Source organism: Doryrhamphus excisus, chromosome 1 (genome assembly GCF_030265055.1).
Source record: "Doryrhamphus excisus isolate RoL2022-K1 chromosome 1, RoL_Dexc_1.0, whole genome shotgun sequence".
NCBI lineage: Eukaryota > Metazoa > Chordata > Actinopteri > Syngnathiformes > Syngnathidae > Doryrhamphus > Doryrhamphus excisus.
The window spans coordinates 36199566-36212256 of NC_080466.1; the positions used below are offsets into that span (position 1 = coordinate 36199566).

The 12691-nt window shown below is 40.5% G+C and overlaps 1 protein-coding gene across 5 annotated transcripts in view; it reads left to right on the top strand.

The window, feature by feature from the left end:
- Positions 1-12691, top strand: part of astn1 (astrotactin 1) — a 256497-nt gene that overhangs the window by 91297 nt on the left and 152509 nt on the right. For all 5 annotated transcript variants that reach the window (XM_058065280.1, XM_058065284.1, XM_058065285.1 and 2 more), the window contains one exon: positions 12251-12401. In XM_058065280.1, the coding sequence (XP_057921263.1) occupies positions 12251-12401 (151 nt within the window). The remainder of the gene's footprint in view (positions 1-12250; positions 12402-12691) is intronic.

A 12691-nucleotide genomic window follows, 5' to 3' on the forward strand; every position in this document is an offset into this window, starting at 1 on the left:
GAAAAAAATTCTGAGGAAAATAAATGATTGTATTAATAATCCAATCAGGATACCTGGATCAAGCTTGTTAGCAAATAATGAAGTGATAATAATGATAATAAAGTTGACTATGAAATGAATCGAGCAAGATTGCAATTTCATGAACATGGCAAGCAAACAGGAAAGCTTTGATGTTATTAATTTTATTTATTATATGTTAAAGAATTGGTCAAATGTCTATACATTTTCATGAAAAATTCACGACAAGAAATTCAAAAAGTGGTACATTTATTTGAAAAAAAAAATCTATTTCCTGGCCCCGGATAGTTATAATGCAGAATTGTATTCAATATTCAGTGATTAATTATCCTCTCGGTTATTACAAATGTAGCAATCATCATTTGGTAAACAATAATTTTGTCCAGCTTTCTAATTTTCTCATGTCACATTAATACATAGGGCCGATTAATTTCCAGTAATTATCACCCTATATCCTTTTTTAATGGCCAATAAAATCCTAACTGCGTGTTTATCAAGTGTTATTGGAATAATAATGCATACTGATCAAACTGGCTTCATGCAAGACCGACATTCATCGGAGAACACAAGGACATTATTTCATGTTGTACGCCATACGAAATGTCTCTCTCCTTCTGCAGCAGTTTGTACTGTTGATGTGGAGAAGGCTTTTGACCGCATTAATTGGTCATTTATCTTTGGTATGCCACATTGCAGAAATTTGAATGTGGCACTAATTATATGAAATGGATTATGAGATTTATTTTAAAGAGAGGAAGAAAAGAGGGATATCCTGTGTTTATAACGAGTATCCGGCTCATCCCTACTCGATATCTTATTTTTTTTCCCTACCATCTTCTTCTTTTAAAAGGGGTTGGCTCTGCATAATTAGCTGACTTTGATTAAAAAGGGATTGACCTTTCCATGACCCGGGTAGACTACTGCTTTATCCAGTATCAATCAGGTTTTGGTGTCAAATGTGGACAACATATTAAGTACAGCTGACACTGGTTCTGGCCACCCGCATTGAAAATGCAATGAAAACGAATGGATGCATTTAAATGCATTAAAAACTTTTATATTTTGAATGTTGTTTTTAATCCTGTGGTTTATGTAATATTAGACTTTAAAATCATCCATCTGTTTTATTTGCCGTTTATCTTCACTGGAGTCACGGGGGTATGCTGGAGCCTATCCCAGCTGACTTCCAGTGAGAGGCGGGGCACACCCTGGACCGGTCGCTAGCCAATCACAGGGCACATATACTCACCAGCAGTTAATTATATATTAAAAATGATGCGGTTATAATTAATAAAAGTTGTTTTAAGGAATCACATTACATTATAATAATTTCACATAATATAAGGTGTGGGACAAAAGGCTAGATGTTTCTAGTCTGTCTATAAAACTGTCTAGATCAGGGGTGGGCAAACTTTTTGACTCGCGGGCCGCATTGATATGACAAAATTTACGGGGGGGGCAGACTATATATTTTACACGTAACAGTCCACCTGGTATCTGTAAAATTGTCATTCAATCTGCTATTATTATTTATTATTTTATATTTATATTTAAATATTTTAAAAATAATAAAATATTATAATAATTACATTAAAATTAAAATAATCATTATTATATTATTATTATGTAAAATATGCAAATATAACAATAATATTATATATAATTAATATAATAATTAGCATTAATATAATAATTATAATAATCATAATAGTTCTAATAATAATTATAATAATATAATAATAATAATTATTATTATTATTATTATGTGCTTGTGTCCCTTTTTTCAGGAGCACTTTGTAAACAACAGACCATGTCAAAAAACGAAATTGATAAAACCATCAAAAGGTTGGCTCAGGCCATGATGCCAGGTTGTATGTTGAGTTTAAATGAAATACTTTGGAAAGATTGGGCGGGCCGTATTCAAACACTTGGCGGGCCGGATGTGGCCCCCGGGCCGTAGTTTGCCCAACCCTGGTCTAGATTATGATACAGTATATCATCATATCCTAGCTGTGGACAAGCAAGCCAATTATTCCACTCCACTGCAGACAAAGACTGGATCAAAATAGAATGGAAAATTTAAATGACTTTGGAGTTTATTTTAAATGAAAAACGTACCTAATAAATTAAAAGTGTCCAATTGAAGCTACGTGTACTATTATACAATTATGTCATAATATACTTGGAATTAATCCGTCTGAAAACTTTTTTATATAAACCTAACGTTTCCTTCTCCTTTAAAACATGCAGCAAATTATTTGATGAATATAATATACATAATAGTAATATATAATATACATGTAAATGTGCTAACTGTGTCAAGTATAACTTGTATTAATTATCAATGGATTATACACTTTTTTTAATCAAAATGTAATTAAGACAAATGTTAAAAAGGTTGTATGCAATAATACATAAACATCAAACTAGGAATGCAAATAATAAATGTAGCAAGAAATGTATGACTGATTTTAAATATTTTAGAAAATGAAATGGAATATTTGGAAAAATGCCAAGCAACTCTTCAGATGTTTTAAAAATAGGCTGTGACAATGTAAAAATTTAAATAGAATGCATTTTATAACTTCTCTGTTCTCTCAGTAGATAACAAATTATACATAAAGTACCACTCAGCTGAGGGAACTCTTATGCATCTATTGCAGGAATGCCAGCAAATAAAAGAATTGTGGTGTACAAAAACATGTACATTCATATAGACAAATAATACAAAATAATTATAACAAAAAATTAATATAAAAAAATGCATAGAGTGTGATAGAAACTGCATTTACATTGTTATGGGTTACATCTCTGGGTGCTATGGGGCACATCATCAGTGATGTTCCTGAGCTCATTGGGCGTTTTGGGTCTTTCAACATCAGACACCCTTCTTCAGGTGACCCAGCCAGACTCCAGCTTGTACCCCATCAGCGCTGCCCTACTGATCCAAAGCCATCTGGAGTCCATGGCTTTCTTTTTTGCAGGTCCCCTGATGCCCAGAAGAGAATAAACTCTGCCCAACGAATGTCCTGCAAAGCTACCCCATTTCAATGGCCTTCATCCTCTTCCCTGGCATTGCTCCACAAGCTCGTGGGACTTTTACCGTTTCTGCTCATTCGGCTCCTCGATGTGGTCCTCACATGGAACTGTTAGTTCAATGAGAATTACTGTATGTGTCTCAAAGCGACAGACAAAAGCACAATGTCTGCTTTCAGTTACCATGATATATTCTGGGAAGTTGAGTTGCTTGCCCAGGTCTGTTCTTAATTCCCAGTCTGATCCTTCACTTAGTAGGCCAGATACTATTTTGAGCTGCGGCTGTTCTTCTACCCTCACAAAGGTGATGTTCCTCTTGTCATGATGTTGCTTAGCACTGTTCTAATTTTCTACCACCTTGGAGATGGTTTCAGCCACTGTCTTCAACACTTGGGCATGCCACCAGCGATAGAGCCCCCCTCTTGCCTCAAAGATGGGTTAGGGTTAGACATCATACACTGCTTGTATGATGAACCTGATGCGCTGGGGCTCTACTTGCCAGATCTCAGCCCAGGGCACTTTCCTGTTCAGCACCTCCTCCCATGTCATCCAAGCTCTTTGCTGCTGCAGGCCTACCATCCTGCTGGTCCGTTGTTCTTCCACTCCTACCCACACCTCCTTCTGGTGTTTGTTCTTGCCTTCTCACATCAAGGCTGCAGAACTGCTCCCAGCCCTGCATGCTCTGTTGTTACTGAGTCCAGTAAAGTCCTGTACCTCGGCCGGGACTCTGCAACCTCAAGACCTTCCAGGGCTTTCCACTTCCTGTCTATTAAAACCTTGATGCCTGGCAGCAAAGATGGCGCCAGCAGTGTGCATGGTGACGCATCTGCAGATGTTGCTTTGGTTACTGTGTGCTTTGCCTCTTGTAACCTTCCACGGTTCAGGCACACTTGTGTATGATCGCCAGACTCTTTTAAACGTAAAAATATCTTATGATTGGCGGTTGAAACACCTTCCACCTGCGCCACACACCGTGTTACACCTTGGAAGAAACGCAGGCGTAAACCCGGAAGGAGATCCGGCGTGCTCGTGTGAGCAAGGGCTTACCTTCGCTCAACGCGAGCAAATGTGGAGTGCTCCCTTCGATGGATCCTGCCTGTTCTTCTTCCTGCGGTGTCCGATCGGCTGCTCCCGGCAACCTGTGGCTTGGGTCCCGTGGACACGGCATGGACCATTCTAATCTCTGCTACCTGGTCCGTGTATGTTCCACAGCCAGCGAGGATTACACTCTTTGGGGGATTTATTGAATGTTAGGTCACTAGCCAATGAATCATTTGTGTTAAATGACTTTTTTTTAAATCTCAGCAACTTCCTTTTCCTGAGACATGGCTTCGAAGTGGTGAGTTTGTGCCGCTCTCTGAGCTTTTCCCTACAGACTGTTCCTTTATAGACTGTTGAAGCGCCGAAGAGCTGGAGTCTGAGGCGGAGTGTCGAATTTGGGAGAAAACTTTATTTTTCTTGCAAACATTAACTTGCACTCTTTGCTACGTAAGACATGAAAGCCCCGTCTCTCAACCACAACAGGAAGCGGAAAACCCCTGTCCCTTGCGCCCACTCCTCCGGGTGGCAACCCCTCCCCTATCGATCATTCCGGGGTGAATTATGTCCCGGTAGTCTACCACTACACTGTCCTCGATAATCAGGTAGAGGCGGAGGATTAGCCACGATTGTCAAAAATCGTTTTTGTAGTCAGCAAATTCTACAGTTTAATAATAATTTCATCCACAAATTCTCTGACTTTATGTCAGAGATTATTCTTAAATGTGATCACCTCTTAATTGTTGGTGATTTTAATATTCATCTTTGTTGTGATTCTAAATCGTCCTCTAAGAGTCCTTGGTCAAGGACGTTTTAAATATTATTCAGTCTTTTAATTTGGTACAGTGGGTTACTGCTCCAACCCATGAAAAAGGCCACATATTGGACCTAGTGCTATCCCATGGGCTGGACGTGTGCATCACAGAGATACGGGATGTTCTCATTTCTGATCGCTTCCCAGTGCTGTTCACTATTTCCATGTGCTGTTCTTTGGAGAAGCCCCCCTGAGGCAGCAGGAGGACCTTCAACGCCCGAACAGCATCACCGTTTTCTGTGACCTTCAATGACACTGGACTGCTCAAAACTTCTTCTAAGAGTATTACAGACTTGGCTGATCATTTTAACTCAACTTGTTCTGATATTCTGGACTTGATTGCGCCCTTCAGGATTAAGCGAGCTAAAGTTGCAATGGATTCATGGCTGAATGTGAACACACACCGTCTCAGACGAGAATGCAGACATGCTGAGAGGCGTTGGAAGAACGATGGGTTGCATGTGTCCTTGCATATGATGAGAGAATGCTTGGCTAATTATCAGCAAGCTGTCAAGACTGCAAAGTCTCAGTTCATGTCTAACCTTAATAGTCACAGGCCCCGTGTTCTTTTTAATGTGTTTAATGCCATCGTGAAACCCTGTAACATTTTTGGCATGGTCTCTTGATCAAGTATCTGATCGGTTTTTGGTGTTTTTTACTGACGAGGTTGCAGCTATTCGACCCGCTGTGTTCCTCCAGTGTACTCAGAAGTTTAAGCCTGTTTCTTTGAAGGAACTATCACAGATGCTTCATGATCTTGTCCCTTGGATTGTCTCCCAGCTAATCTGCTGAAATATGTTTTTACTACCATTGGGCCTTATATTCTGAGGCTTAATTAATGCCTCTTTTTCGTCAGGCTGTGTTCCCCCATGTTTTAAACAGGCTATCGTACAGCCGCTCACACAGTTTGGACCCCAATGTGCTGTCCAATTACAGGCCAATCTCTAAGCTCCCATTTCTTTCAACGGTGTAGAAGAAAGTTGTTCACTCCCACTTCAAGGAATACCTTAACACTAATGGCATTTCTGAAAAATTCAATCAGGTTTTAAATTGCATTATAGCACAGAGACTGCACTTTTAAGAGTTTTTAATGATCTTCTTTTAATTACAGATTCTGGCAGCTCTGCTGCCCTTTTATTGTTAGACTTATCAGTAGCCTTTGATACAGTAGACCACATGATATCCTCCTTTCACGTTTGGACCTATACATAGGTCTTAAAGGAACTGTTCTCCAGTGGTTCTGTTGCTTTTTCTGTCAATACGGGCCACTTCAATTCAAGTGGCTAGTTTTAGTTCTGGTGTGTCTCTAGGCTCTATTTTAGGCCCACACTTGTTTGCTTTGTACATGTTGCCGTTGGGGTCTATCATCTACAAATATAATATTACATTTCATTGTTTTGCAGATGATCTCCCAGACTCCCCACTACAGACTCCCATTCCGCCCTTTTAAACGGTCTTGATGATATCAAGCGGTGGTTTTCTCTGAGTTTTCTTAAGCTGAACAAGGGAAAACAGAAATTCTTGTCTTTTGACAATCCAACTCTTTTTGATGGTGTGGACTCTGTACTTGGCCCATTGGCTTCATACTGCCAACCGTATATTGAAAACCTTAGCGTGTTTTTAGATGGCTCTTTTAAATTATGTAAACAAGTGAGTGCTGTGGTCCAATCTTGCTTTTTCCACCTGAGACAGTTGGCAAAGGTAACACCTTACCTTCCTGTTGTCTTTGAGCATGTTGTTCATTTATTTATTTCATGCCGCTTGGACTATTGTAATTCATTATATTGTGGTCTGGACCAGTCTTCCATACATCGTCTCCAGCTGGTGCAAAATTCAGCTGCCTGTCTGCTAACGGGTACCAAGAGACGGCATCATATAACCCCAATTCTGGCCTCCTTGTATTGGTTACCTATTACTTACAGGAACCAATTCAAAGTTGGCTCTCTCATATTTATCTGACTTATTGACTGTTTATGTTCCTACCAGAACAATGAGGTCCAGCAATTCCTTTTCACAATGCCTCGGTCTAAACTTAAATCTCAAGGAGATAGGGCCTTCTCTATCGCAGGTCCAAGACTGTGGAATGACCTGCCTCTGAACATTACATCTGCACAATCACTGGAGCATTTTAAATCCTCATTGAATTCTCACTTTTATGGTCTGGCTTTTAACACAAGTTAACCTGGGCATTGTGTGCTTTTATTGTTTGTATTATTTATTTATGAATTTATTTTTATTAGTGCCATTATTCTGTGCACTGTTTACTTTTACTTTTAGCTGTATGACTTATTATTACGCATGTGTGTTTTGTGTTTTATTGGCTGCTGTACTGCACTTTGGGCGGTTAACTGTTAGAAATGTGCTACATAAATACATTTCACCTTGACCCTGACCTTGCCAATGACACTTTGGAGTCCTTGCAGTCTTGATACTGCAACACTTCTCGAGTTCGTGAGACCCTGAAATCCTCATCAAGGGAGCTGGAATTTGTTGGTCTTCCCAAACAGAGCCGTTCTGCAGAGGCTATGAGGCTGTGTAAGCCATCTTAGTGTCGTTAGGTGAGATGGATTTGCCCTCTTCAAGACCAAACCATTTTGTCCCAAAGGTGACAATGATGAATGTTGTCATTGTTTTGTTGTTGTCATTGGAGTTGTTTGTTAGCATCTCCAGTAAAAGCGGTGGCATACTCTGTCCTGGTTAGCAGGAGGCCACTTGAGGCAAGACTGATGAACTGTGCTTCTAGGAACTGGAGTGCTTGGCACGTGGAGGTTCCGCTTTGTGGTTTGTCTCCTGGCGAAGCTCCTCCATCTCATTAAAGGTTGATCCAGCACACTGTGTCACACTCTCTTTTTCCAGGTGTTTCATGCAGGTCTGTTGTATCTTCAGGCATTGTTTGTTCTTGCAGACGTTCTTGCACTTGCATCTTTCTGTTGACATCATTGTTAAGCCGTTTGCCGATGGCGTCACCGCATCCATCGGATTGGGAATTCATCTTCCTCCCATCATGTTCCCCCTAGGGAATATTTCAGCAGGACGATCTGTAGCGTCTTATGGAAGATACAAGTAGAAATGCTTCCCCTTCCTGCCCCAGTTGCAGTATTTCCAAGCTGGCAACTGTCTCTCCAGTTGTCGCCAGATTGATCCTGGTTGTCTCCCAGTTTGTTCCTTGTCGCCACTGGCTGTGCCAAATTGCGTTGTTAAAGATACATCTATGGATGCACTGGAGCACATCATCAGTGATGTTTCTGATCAGTGATGGAGCATTTTGGGTATTTCAACATCAGACACCCTCCTTCAGGTGCCAGGGTTGATCAGAACTCAGCTTATGCCCCAGCAGTGCTGCCCACTGAGCGTTCCTCCTCATCCAAAGCCATCTGGAGGCTGGCTCTGCAGCCTCCATGGTGTTTTGTTGGCTCTCCTTTTTCGTTGGCACGCTGATGTCCCAGCAGAGAATAAACTCTGCACAACGAATGTCCTGCAAAGCCTCTACATACCACTTCAATGGCCCTGCATTGTGCTCTCCATTCTCTTTCCAGGCATTGCTCCACAAGCTCTTGGTACTTGGACCGTTTCAGCTCGTCCGTCTCATCCATGCGGTCCTCTCATGGACGTGGTAGTCCTATGAATATGGTTTGCCTTGAAGAGGCAGACAAAAACACAATATCTGATCGCAAGGATGATGTTGCCATGATGTCTTTGAGGAGCTTGAGTTGCTTACCCGGATCTGTTCTCAACTTAGTGTCTGAGTTGCACTGAGTTGGCCGGCTGCTATTTTGGGACTTTTTTCCTGCCCTCACTAGGGTGATTTTACTCTTGTCAAGATTAGATAGATAGCAGATTATAATGTAATGTAATGTATTATTATGCTATTATAATTTAATTATTGGTATTAATATGGGTATTATTTTTTGTATGTTGTATTTGGGTGTCTTCTCTTTTCTGTGTGGATTTTTAGCTTTTTGGGTATCATGGAGCTGGACTAGGGTGGAGTTGCTGTTGTCTTGGCTGTTGGCTGTTCTTTTTTTTTTGTTAAAAAAATTAATACATGGGAAGCATCCGCATTTTCCTACAGGAGATTCTCTTTAATCTTAAGAATTCTTACTGCTTCCACATTTTTCAAACAATTCATACCATTCCAACACCAAAACCTTCAAGTTATTATTTAACTCCATGAAGCAGGACATTCATTCATTCATTTTCTACTGCTTTTCCTCACAAGGGTCGCGGGGGTTGCTGGAGCTTATCCCAGCTGTCTTCGGGCGAGAGGCAGGGTACACCCTGAACTGGTCGCCAGCCAGCCAATTACAGGGCACATATAGACAAACAACCATTCACACTCACATTCATACCTATGGACAATTTGAAGTCGCCAATTAACCTAGCATGTTTTTGGAATGTGGGAGGAAACCGGAGTACCCGGAGAAAACCCATGCATGCACGGGGAGAACATGCAAACTCCATACAGAGATGGCCGGGATTGAACCCGGGTCTCCTAGCTGTGAGGTCTGCGCGCTAACCACTCGACCGCCATGCCGCCTGATGCAGGACATGATATTACAAAATATTTATTATTTATTAAGTAACAGTGGTCTGTATAGCGCTTTTCCACCTCTAAAGCATTCAAAGTGCTTTGACATTGTCAGCATATTTACCTACTGATGACACAGTCTCAGGAGCAACTGGGTGGGCGTTCAGCATCTTGCCCAGTGTTCCCAGTGGACAGTGGATCGAACTTGCAACTTGCAACCCTCAGTTTGGGAGACGACTACTCTAGCACCTAAGCCCGACCACTTTAAAGGATTCTTCGACTGCAAACCTAAAGCTAACATAAAGTCACCATGGAAGATCGGGAAACATGAACAGGGCCCATGAAAGGAAATAAACATTCAAATTAAAATGCTTACTGGGATGTAGCAGGATGCATACAGCATTAGACATGAAACGACAATGCAGTGACTCAGCAATTTGCTGAAAACGCCAGCTGAAGTAAATGGTACACTGATTACTAATCAGTACCAGGCGTACTCCCAGCACTCTTCCATTCAGCTTCAGCTCTTCAGTATTCACTCACAATTTTGACACTAAATTACCTTCTCATGTTTTCTTTATTTTTTCCAGATTTTGAGTTATTTTGAGTTTTTTGTCTCAGAATGGAGCAACAGAGTAGTGTAGGGATTAGAATGCTTGCCTCACTGCGTGGATTCTATTTCTGTTTACATGTTCTCACCATGCTTGTGTGATATATATTTATATACACACACACACCGTCATAACATGGATAGCTGATCACAACAGTATTCTGCACAAGGTTAATTTCTAAGGTGATTTACATTTTAGGCTTTGGGAGAGCATACTTGCATATGCAGTTTGGTCTCATCTGTGTTTATTGGCCCACAGCATTTTGCATCACCCAGCGATGGAGCATGACTGCATGCCCTTGCACAATGTGTGAACAGGATTAGTTTAAGCAGAAGAGGTGGGATCATGTAATTAGCAGTGAGAACTGACTTTTTAGTGCATGCCGGAACATGCTCTGTAAACAAATTAGCGTGCACAACCATGTCCAATTTGCAGATTGTTATTTGCCTTGTGAAAATTATGACAGCTAACATTAGCTTGCTCAAACGAATAGCCTCACATCGCTTTATTATAATTAGTATTCAAGGAACAAGATGATTTGTTTTGTTTTTACTCTGCCATGGTTTCAAGATCAATCAAGAGTTTCCTGTTGAGTTGAGATGCCAGTCAAAAGCGCAACGTTCAGAGATGTTTGGGTAGTGTCAAGTGGCTAATGCATCCATGCTAGCCTAATTTAAGATCAACAAAATGTGAAAAAACATCAAAGTCTGCAGCAGCGGTTAGTGTGTCTTCATGTTTGTGTGAACTTTGGTGTGTAGGAACTTTATTTTACTGGGATATATTACTGGGGATTGGCTGGCGACCAGTCCAGGGTGTACCCCGCCTTACGCCCGAAGACAGCTGGGATAGGCTCCAGCACCCCCGCGACCCTCGTGAGGAAAAAGCGGTAGAAAATGAATGAATGAATATTACTGGGTGGCTGGCGACCAGTCCAGGGTGTACCCCGCCTCTCGCCCGAAGAAAGCTGGGATAGGCTCCAGCACCCCCCGCAACCCACGTGAGGAAAAAGCGGTAGAAAATGAATGAATGAATGAACATTACTTGGGTACATTAATACTGCAAAAATCAAGATGAGTTGCATTCATGTTTATGTTCAGACTGGTCTAACATTAGTGTTTACCAGGCATGCAGTTATAGTTGTATCCTGGTCTGGTGATTCATTTGAATCTGATCAAATTACGTCTAAATGAACCTAACAAACAGTTGGATGAAGTATCAAACGGATTACTTCACACAGGGAATTGAATTGCACTCCACTTGAGTAATTGACCAGGCAATAAAGGAGGGGAACTTACAGTCTCGTGGACGCTTAAACATTGCTCAAGTGAGACGTGAATGCCCGCCCACATGAACGCGAACATGAATATGAATATGACTTTTTTCTGTTAGTATTTTGACTTTTCAGTCAAAATATATATATATATATATATTAATTTCTGTTGTTTTTGTTCCAACTATTTCAGCTTCCTTCTTGTAAATGTTCTTCTGGTAATTATGACTTCATGGCCATCATATTTTGACCTTTTCATGTTTTGCAACATGATACGTTTTTCTGCAGCAACTTTTTCGAAGAAATTACAACTTTGTTTCTTTGCTTTTCATAATATTATAACCTAAAAAAACTTTTTTTCAACCATTGAAATGAAGCTATCAATGCTATTAAATCCTCATAATAATACATAAGTTGATGATTTTTTTTGTTTTCCTAATATTTTTGATGTAATTCTTGTAAAATTCTTATTTTTTTTTTTCATTTTTGCTGATTTTTTTTCCTTGTTAAATTATATTTTTAGAATTTACCGTGGGCCTATTAAAAAAAAAAAAAAAAAAAAAAAAAGCCGCGATCCACACTTTGGACACCGCTGGGTTAGGGTGCGAGGCAAACTTGTAGACCCTAACAATCAATGCTCCTAACCTTGTGCAAAGCCATTCAAACAATACACAGGCTCACATATTACCATTGCACGTCTTAAACAAGGTAGAGAGATCTCAGTGTGTTGCTGAATGTGGGAAGACACAGGATAAAAATGACCCAAAACTTCCCCATAACAGACGGTGAAATAGACTAAAAGTACAAAAAAATAGTACAGAAGACCAGGAATAAAAACATGGAAGCTACAAACAAGTAGAGACAGGAGAGCTCAGTCCTCCTTGCTTGTTATAATAGTTACCAAATATTTCATGTGATTTTGTTGTTGTTCACAGAGAAGAATTGATGATCAGTTCGTCCTTTGACTCTTTGGAGGTGCTTCTGGATTCCTTTGGACCTGTCAGAGACTGTAGCAAAGACAACGGAGGTTGTAGCCGTAATTTCCGCTGCATCTCTGACAGAAAGCTGGACTCCACAGGATGTGTGGTAAGTTGTTAAATGTTTGTTGTGTACTTGATCAAGTACACACTCTTAAGGATGCTGTCTTTCCTCTCAAGTCATCTTGTGTGGAGAGAGATCTCATTAGACTGGGGGTTGGCAACCTTTTACCCCCTTGCTCACGAAGTAAATGAGTCTGAAGCCGCAAAACATCAGTTTAATACAACAAGTCTGAATCTTTCTTAATGTAGCAGTTTCCAACAAATAGAAGTTGTGTGTAACTGATACCAACTAGTAGGGTTATGATGGTATCTTCTTAAACATCACTACCTGACACC